This window comes from Biomphalaria glabrata, chromosome 5 (assembly GCF_947242115.1).
Source record: "Biomphalaria glabrata chromosome 5, xgBioGlab47.1, whole genome shotgun sequence".
NCBI classification, from domain to species: domain Eukaryota; kingdom Metazoa; phylum Mollusca; class Gastropoda; family Planorbidae; genus Biomphalaria; species Biomphalaria glabrata.
In genome coordinates, this window is record NC_074715.1 from 43625903 (window position 1) to 43635789 (window position 9887).

Consider the following 9887-nt stretch of genomic DNA (forward strand, 5'->3'; position numbering starts at 1 on the left):
ATCACATGTCTTCCTGTGGGAGTTTTTTGGGGCTAAGAAGTAGAATATCTTCAACTCTGAAGGAACATCCGAAACATGTCAAACAATTTTACAACAGGAGTAAGAAATTAAAATAAAAGAAACCAATTGAACTTTAAAAACAAGAAAATATATTTAAAAAATACTTTAAAAAAAAAATAACAAAGCATATTTGAAGCATACTTGTATCAGTTTGGATCAGCCATGTAATTAAATTTGTAATAAATCTAGACTGACAAAAAAAATAAAATAAAAGGGGGGGGGGGAGGGGAACGACGTGAATTCAAACTCATGGCTCAAGCCTTCGTAAGCCAACACAGTAATTACTCTGCTAGTGGAGAGCCTATGAACATAGAAGATTGTATTATTTCTATAGTCTCTTCCTATTTTTCATGTTGTGCTCACTAAGACTCAGACATTGACATATAAAGGGGACTAATTTAGCTTATCCCACCAATTCAGTCAAGTACAATTTCTTTCCCTTGTTCAAGATACCAAACAAAATGATTAATTACCAATAGTTAATTAACTAATTGGTTAATTTTTGTTATTGATTCTTGTGTTGTCAGGTAAAAGAAATAATTGTGCAAAATTTTAGCTTTATCCGAAATAGGGTGTGGGAGAAATGTTTACAAACTTTTTACCAGACAGAGTGAGTTGATTTAAACTTTGTAAAAAGAACTCAATTAAGATATCTAAAAACAACATGGTTAACAAATTGTTAGTTTGGGATGATAAGTAATGATGGACTGTTCTTAGAACCTTTTATATAAGCATACAGCATGAGCTCTGGGACACATTGCATTTGTTGAATTTTTTTTTATATGGTGTACAATAATTATTACTAATTATTATTAGTTACATTAGTACCCTGAATGACACAAAAAGGTAACTAGCCAAAAAAACAATTTTGAAAAATGGCCTTAATTCTTACAGGTTAGAAATCAGTATGCCCATGTAGATATAGCACAATTCATTTTTAACCCATCGTACGCCATCATTGATTAGCGTAAATCCTTAAGTTATCTCTATTTCTCAACTTCTACAACAAATGAGAGATAAAGCTGTTTTATTTTTCTTTTGTGTATAGCAAGCTTTTCCCTTTGGTGTCAATTTGCGTACTGAGAATAACATAAAGAAAAGAAACATATTCAACACTGATGTGCTAATTATAAGTCAAATTTATTTCTGCCTCTTAAAAGAAAAGACATATTGAGCTGCAGACTTTTTGGTCTCTTGCTGTATACACTTTTTCTTGGCAGATTTATCCTGAAAAAAAAACAAACAAACAAAAAAATAACAGATTTGTGAAGAAATTGACAGTGAATTTATTAGCAATTCATGCGTTATAATTAAATTTAAATATAATTTTAATGACTATTGTAAGTTGTGTTAATTATTACATACATAAGGCACAGACATAATTTTGTATGACAACGACCACTTACAAGAGTATGAAGTTTTGCTTCCAATTTGTCAGCAATAATTTTCAGTTCTTTGGCTCTGTCCATTCTTCTTGTCATCTCTTTGTAAGCAGCATCTTTAGCCTCCATCACAGCCTGGGGGAGTGAAATCCAACATTTAGAAAATTATCAATATGAATGTATTAAATTTAGCAACTAACAAGACTGGTATGGTTTCAGCTTTACTTAGCTACTAACAAGGACTTTACACTGAAATAAGTTTAGCTTTACTTAGCTACTAACAAGGCCTAAATACTGACATAAGTTTCAGCTTTACTTAGCTACTAACAAATAAATCATAATGATATTAAGGACAATGTACACATTTGTTATGTACCATGGAGACAGTAAGTATGTACAACTGATCACAATGTTGAAAAAAAAAAAAAGTTATGCTAAAAATTCTACATAAAAAATAAAGCAAAAGAATTTCTCTGATCTGTTTAAAAATTGTAACAAAAAGTATATACATGTGTATTATACCTGCAATTGTTCTGCCTCTGTTACAAATTGACCAGTCTTTAGAGTTTCCATTTTTGGTCGGTTAAATGCTCTGTCTATAAATGCAGGATGTGTGTCAAAGAATTTGGCAGCATCAAAATGTTTAGCTGAAAAATAAAAAATTTAACCAATTAAATGTATTTATACAATTTTAGAGCTATAAAAATAATGTTAAACAATAAAGAAATAACTGAAAATTACATTAGAAATTCCTTTAGTTGTATAGCAAAAAAAACAATCTATAACAATGACAATAAAACAAAAAATCAAATTAAGCTTTGTCTTTAGTAAAGCATCAAACCAGATTACAATCTTAGTTTGAAGTGGAAGGGAGGGGAGCACCTCTGAATTGAGTTCAAACCACAATTTAACAAGGGAAATAATATGGATATCCTTAAAAAATTACATCCATTGTAATTCAAATCTGCAAATGTGGGGATACTTCTGAGTATTGTATTTTCTCTTCAAAGGATTGGACTACTTGATAATACCATTCTTAAAAGGACCTTATTTTCATGCCAGGTTTTGTAATCATACTGTCATCCTCACCTTTACCTTGGTTTACTGTTTCATGTTTCAGTTCATTTAAATATGGTCATACATTTATGGAATGAAGCATCGTTTACACTGACTTAATTTAACTATTATTACCTTCTTCTTTTGAATCCACAAAAATTACATGAGAATTTTTCTTCTGATCACTGTCTATCATGTGTAAAGTCTTTTTCAACTTTTCAATTTTCTGAAAATGTAAAAAAAAATTGATTTAGAAATTAAATATATATATTCCTGATATTATATGAAATTGATTTAAAATTATAGTAATAATCTTCTAGTACAAAAACTTACCTTTAGTTCCTTAGATAGTCTAAATAATACATATCGCCTGTCTTGGGTTGCCATCATTTTCTTTTGCTCTTCAGTTACAACAGGCTCAGCTTCTTTACGCAATTTATGATCACCATTCTAAAACATTCAAAAGAATATTTCAGTAGTTGATTTTTTTCAAAAAAGTGTTGAATAATAAGAAACTCAAGATTTTTTTTATTTTATTTTAACCCCTGGCCCTCTCTCTCATCCTAACACACTGACCTATTTCAATTCTTAAAGTTTTGATAAAAATAATTAAGTTAAGAAAAAAAAGTCTTGATTGGGAACAGCAATCAATCAATTTCATAAAAAAAACAAAATAGAGTATCACAGCATAAAAAATCAACAAAAAACCTGATGAGAATTTCTGTAGTATTGATAAGATTAAAAGGATAGGCAAGGGAGTATATGTCTGAATTATCTATGACTGTTAACATTCTTGCTAAAAACTAAACATTTTGAGAAGTGTTTATCTCACCAATCTTTTAGTACGTGTCATGTTAAAGTAAAACTCATCAGGGTTTCTGTTCTCAGCTTTCCTCTTTAATTTCTTGATTGTCTCTTCTTTTTTATGGAAGTCTCTAAAATAGAGGAAGGCAAAAAATTAACAAATATAACTTAATGAAAAAAAAGAAACAAATGATATAAAAATAACTGTAAAATGTGAAATTTAAAATCCTTCAAGGTTAGTTAAAATTTTTTAAAAATTCATTATCCATTTATATTAAATGAGTTAAAAACATATTCAATACTGTATTTATACATTTGGCAAACATAAGATTAAAAAAAAAACTTACTTTGCTCTTTCTCTGTAATCTTTTTTTCTCTCCAACATACCCAAATGTGCCCTATCTTCTGGCTGGAAAAAAAGTTTAAAAAAAATATTTTATTGAATATAAAAAAGAGGAATCAGAAGGCATGATAAATGTTCACACTTGACATGGTTTTGGTGCCCATTGCTTTTTAAAGCTTTCCTGTTATTAAAAAATGCTATAGATTTCCTGTAATTAAATTAATGTCCTCATCAAATAGCATACCATTGGAAATAATGGAGCCAAAGTATTTGAAATAACTTTTTCCAAGGGTTATCCATTAATGGTCATGTAAGGTTCTTCTATTTTGGGAGTACTTTGATCTTGCTTAGGCTAATGCTTTTTTTAAGACAAACTTCTGGCATGCAGCAGTCTGTCAACTAGAGTCTTAGTCTAAAGCCAGTAAAGTTGATTTATGTTAAGTTCCATATCTAGATAGTAAATACTGGAATATAGAGTAAAGATGCCTTATGAAACATGTAAAACCAAAGTGCAGCGATTTTGTGCATTTGAATTATATAGAGTCCATATTGGTTAGTGAAAGATAAATAATGAAGCATCTCTCCTATAAACTCATCATCCATTGGTCTATAAAATTAGATATGTTGCAGTTTCACTACACATACTTAAAATAAATCTGATGTCAAAGAGAAGGTGGGGAAGGTATGCGAAAGTGTCTCCCTCAACAAACAATTTTTTCCCTGACTAGGATATTGTATGCTTTGTATACCATATTGAACATTACGTATTTAAAAAAGGTTTTAAAATAATCATCTATTTCTTTCATTTCTGGCCAAGCATGAGTTGAACTACCATGTGTATAAGAAATCAAAAAGACTATTTGCCATACAATTTTTTGGGAAGGAAGGGCTATTGTGCTTGATGTGAATGCATTTCCCTAATGGTGTACCTTATCATGCACCTTCATATAAAATTTTTGGGAAGTGACATACATGTATACACATATCGCCAAGTAGCTCTAGAATCAACAATTTCACATAGGAATATATAACTAAAATGTGTTAAAAATGAGATTAGCAAAATGGACTGCACACCATTATGCTACAGTATTTCTGTAATAACCATAAAAAAAAGGATGCATTGATAAAAATATGATGATGTGTTCAATGTAGGAGACTAAAGTGGGGTATAAGGCTGCTTTACTCTAGACTCTAGATAATCTATATAGACACTATAGTGACACACATTATAATACATAGTCTTATTATAATTATACTAAAATCTAGATTTTACATACAATGTAGATTTAGAATTCTAGAAATTAAATATAGATCTTAAACTTTTAGATATTCATACTATAAATTTATTAGTTGATATCTAGATTGTCTAGATTAGTAGAGATATATAAATTATATATATATATTATTGTAGAGTTGGTCTAATTAAGTCTAATATAAGTAATATTTTTAGTAATAACAGTTAGTATTAGTTTACCTGTGGCCGTTCTCTGTGAACTTTCTGAGTTTTATTTTTCTTCCAGCTTGACATTTTCTTTTTCTATGTAGTCTAGTAGATAGAGAATCGTCTATTTTTCTAGTATTACTATGTAAAGTAAGATGATATTGATGATCTGTGATCTATTATAGAATAGAATCTATAATTATAATACACTTACTTAAACACTATATATTACATAGATCTAAGATTTACTAAAAGAGGAGAGAGAGAGAGGGGGAGAGAGAGGGACAGTGACCGGGCGCGCTCTGCTAGTAGAGCATGCAGGCGCAGGTGAGGTCACGTCAGTACGTCATCATACGTGCGGATAGACAGCTGCCAAATAATTGACCTGAAAAACTAGGGGCCTTCGATGGAAAGTTTTATCATAATAGTAAAAATAACTAATATCTAGATTCTAGATCTCGATCTATACCCTGGCCTTCAAGTCTACTAGAATTTACTATAGTTATACTTATATATCTAGATCTATATGACTATAGTAGACTATAATAGCTATATAATTATATATTATTAATAATAATATATAATATTTATTTTTATATAGACTAGACTAGATTCTATACTTAGATCTATAATTTATAGAATATAATCTATATATATATAGTATATATAGACATTATGATTATAGTATAGATCCAGACAAAGACTCTATAGACTATAGACATTCTAGTTTTCTAGATCGAGATTAGAATGATTAGACTTGATTAGACCATTAGTATCTAGATACTATAACTAAGTATAGAGTATAATCTAGATAGTAGATCTACTAAACTAAAAAAAAACAACTACATAACATAATATAATATATATTATAGAGACTATGGTCACTATGGACAGTATCTGAGTATGGTAAATAATGGTAGGGGCAAGATTACAGTATTGTCAGTATAAGACTACAGTGTCACTAGACTCTAGACACTAAGTAGGTACAGTCACTAACTACATTTACTATGACTATGATTTACTAATTTACACTCACTACGAGTGACTAGATTATTATAGATAGATAATTAAGTAAGATAGTAGTAGATACCTACTCTAGACACTATAGTATTACTAGTAACCTACTAGACTAGATCTATTTTAATTTTAGTATTAGATCTACTCTAGTGTCTCTAGTCTCTACCTAGATCTAGATTTAGACTAGATCATAGATGTAGAACAGTGTTTCTCAAACTTTTTTGTCTGCCGGCACAGTAAAAAAATTACAAAATTTCGCGGCACACCACGAAGATCAACAGTTGTTTTATAATAAAAAGAAAAAAGATTTTACTTGTTTTTAAGTATTACATTTAATGTGAAGAGTGTGCCTGTTTTTGAGAGCAAATGCGATCTAATTGAGGCTCCAAAGTCGACAAACAAACTCACATTACATCGTCTATTGTAAGAAGTCTCTCTCTTTTCTTAGACTTGATTTCAGTCAGTGCTGAAAATCCAAACTCACAAAACCATGAAGATGGAAGATGGAAGAATTATTTTGATTGCTTTTAAACTGATTGCAGTATATAACTTGTTGACTGAAATCCACAACTTATCCAGGCTTTTTTCGGCAAAACTTGACTTAAGAACTGCATCGTTTTTTTAAATCAATGAGCTGCTCTGCTTCTTCAGTTGTCAGATTTGTAGCTTCATTGTTTCCAAATGGAGAGCTGACCCATTCATATTCATGACTTCAAACTGTTGGAAAGTAATGCTGCAATGCTGACTGCAGGTGTGTCAAAGTGTACAGAATTTCGGAGGTGATTTCTTTATTTGAAACACATTCATTGTAAGTAGGAAACAGTCGAAGACTTCTTTCGAGATCTTACTTTGATACAAAGACAATTTTTCACCAAATGACTTCAGTTTTGAGGATGCAGTGATGATGGTTTTTGATGGTCCTTTAAGACTTAAATTCAATGAATTTAATTTGTGAAATAAATCAGAGAGAAATGTCACCTTATCCACCAGATCTCATCATGAATAGAAAATTCAAAGTCTTTTTTTTCTGAATCTGAATCCATTGCTTCACAAAGCTCTGAGAAAAGTCGGGATGCAAGCGGTCGAGATTCGATGAAGTTTACAACTTCTTGGTCCAGAATAGATCTCTTCACTTGATCCAGAATAGACATCAAATCTTTCGGCAAAGACTTAAAGGCAAGAGCTTCTCTGTGGATCATGCAGTGTACAACTAATACTTTGGATTTCCTTGACGCCCAAGAGTGACGAATCCCTTTCTATTTCCCCGCATGGAAGACAGCCATCGGCGCAAACGCTGACACAGTTTTTCCACTGTAGTTTAAATAGCAAAATGTTTTCGTTCACACTTTGAAAATATATTCGCCTTTGGTCCTAGTTGGTAAGTCTTTGAAAAATAAGAATTCGTTGACACATTTTTCATCCTTTATGAACCCAATAAAAGCTAGCAGCTGGGCTTTGCCGCTAACGTCAGTGGATTCATCAACTTGAAGAGACCCTGACGATAAGTCTTCAATTCTGCGCGAGATAGAATCATTTTTTAACTTTTTCGGCGGCATCGGGTCCAAGGATAGTTTCATCAACTATTGCTAAAGCTGGTGCAATGACTGATTCAGCCACTGTGTGTGCTTTCTAATAACTGAGCAACCTTATAACTTGCAATCAATCCCTTTTCTGGCAGCTTTAGTTAGATCGTAAGTTTCTTAGCTTGTTTATTTTGTTGAGCCCTGATGTTTTCGATGTATTCCTTCGGTTGCGCTTTTACAGCTGGATGTTTTGTTTCCAAGTGTCTCTTCAATTTGCTTGGAACAAGCGCCTCATTCGACAGAGTTGCATTGCAAATTAGACAGAATGGCAATGGAGCATCTTCAGGTCCAGAAGATATGAAACCATATCCGATGTAATCTTCTTTGTACCTTCGTTTGGTTCCTTGCTTTTCATTTAACACTTTCGCAGTTTCATTCTTGCTAACGTATTTCTCCATGGATAACAATAAATAACGCTTAGTGATAACTTGTTATTAGTAGCATACACCTAAACAATTTACATGAAACACATCGCTTATTATTATTGTTACCAATTCAAGAACTGCTGTGCGTCTGCTAAGGCGCCTACATTTGAGTCATTATAATAATATATATATAGTGGACAATTCCATAACCTGAAGAGATCCCTTTCCGTCACTATGTAGCGACCCACTACTATTACTGGTCGTTGCAAGTGGGGATGTCATCGTAACATAAAATAAACATTTAATAGTAGGCAGACCTGTGTAACGTTACACATGTGGCGTTCTGAAAACTCCCGCGGCACATCCGCAAATCTTCGGCGGCACACTAGTGTGCCGCGGCACATAGTTTGAGAAACACTGATGTAGAATGTAGTCACTAGTCGTGACTTAAGTGACTAGTCTAGTGGCTACTTCTTAGAGTAGAGTTAGAGACTTCTTGATTTAAAGATTACGATCTAAGATCTAGAATATTCTAGACTAGGTTAACTAGGTAAGCAAGTCTATTTCTCTGATAATAGAAAATAATAATGTATAGAGTCTAGATATCTAGATCTATACTCTAGATTTGGATAAGAATTTAGTTAGAATCTAAGACCTGATCAACCAATGTTTGAAGACATAAACAATGATGGTCTCTTAAAAATCCCAAGATTTCAAAAAGAAATCCCAAGGTTTCCAACCCTGTACAATTTAGTGGAAACTATAAGGAAAAGGTCCTTGTCTAGATTCTTGAGAAGTAAAATGCTAAAAATGTTTGTTTGTTGATATATATATATATATATATATATATATATATATATATATATATATATATATATATATATATATATATATATATATATATATATATATATATATATATATCTGTAGTCACCAACTAAAGCAAAACTTTTATATAGTTACCACACGAGTGTATAGCAATGGTTGAGATTCAACCCTCTCGAAAAGTAATACTTCATAAACTCCACATTTTGAATGAAAAAATCCCCTCATCCCCTCTCCCGAAAAAATATCCTGGCTACGCCCATATATGTGATAACAATATTCTTAAAATTTATAATAGGCATTATGGCGATATATCTGATTGAAGTAGGTCTGTATATATTATTTTAATTTAGTTTTAGCTTTACATAGCTTATTTATTTGTCACTTTTTATAAGATAAGCCTAGTAAATTAGACAATTATTATTTTTAAATATATACACCTTTACTGCAATATAGGCTTGCAATCCTCCGAATCATTTTTAGCCAACCAATCGATTTAGGTGGTCTAGCATTGACAGAAGAACTAGCTGACTTGGTGCGACGCAAAATATAGACAATATCTGCATCATATGGTACTCAAACAAATGTCGAAAAACTCAAATGATAACCAATAGCCAAACCGAGCTTTGAGAAGGCTAGGTACTGGAGGTGAAAAGCGTCCAGTAGTTTTAAATATATCGGATCTATTGTGTTAGATGAAGGAACATTAATCTTGATCGAACTACTGGCCAGAATTGCACAGTCTATAGCAGTACTTGCAAAGCTCAAAACAATATGGAAACACAAAGGCATAACCATCGACACTAAAATCTGACTAAATTATAAAATCAGACTGATATGTGTTCCCTGGTCTTGGCCACTTTATTATATGCTTGCGAATCTTGGACGCTGGCTGCAGAAAAAGAGGGGATTCGAGGATCCTATAGCAAAAGAATTGAGATACTGATACTACAGAAAGATCCTAATAATATAGATTATATAGGTATCACATATAAAGACCGCATCACAAAC

At 31.7% G+C, this 9887-nt stretch overlaps 1 protein-coding gene across 2 annotated transcripts; it reads right to left on the bottom strand.

Moving 5' to 3' along the window:
- Nucleotides 1-1181: 1181 nt before the first annotated feature.
- On the bottom strand, nucleotides 1182-8841 carry LOC106063749 (probable U3 small nucleolar RNA-associated protein 11). 2 transcript variants are annotated; one of them, XM_056031311.1, is made up of 9 exons: nucleotides 8707-8841; nucleotides 5120-5262; nucleotides 3650-3711; nucleotides 3331-3433; nucleotides 2832-2948; nucleotides 2634-2724; nucleotides 1965-2089; nucleotides 1467-1577; nucleotides 1182-1287 (listed from the first exon to the last, which is right to left on the bottom strand). In XM_056031311.1, the coding sequence occupies exons 2-9, from the start codon at nucleotides 5171-5173 to the stop codon at nucleotides 1201-1203; spliced, it is 750 nt and encodes a 249-aa protein (XP_055887286.1). In that variant the 5' UTR covers nucleotides 5174-5262; nucleotides 8707-8841; the 3' UTR covers nucleotides 1182-1200. The 2 variants fall into 2 exon arrangements, with proteins under 2 accessions (XP_055887286.1, XP_055887287.1); XM_056031312.1 differs by lacking the exon at nucleotides 8707-8841 and adding an exon at nucleotides 6181-6317.
- Nucleotides 8842-9887: the final 1046 nt, after the last annotated feature.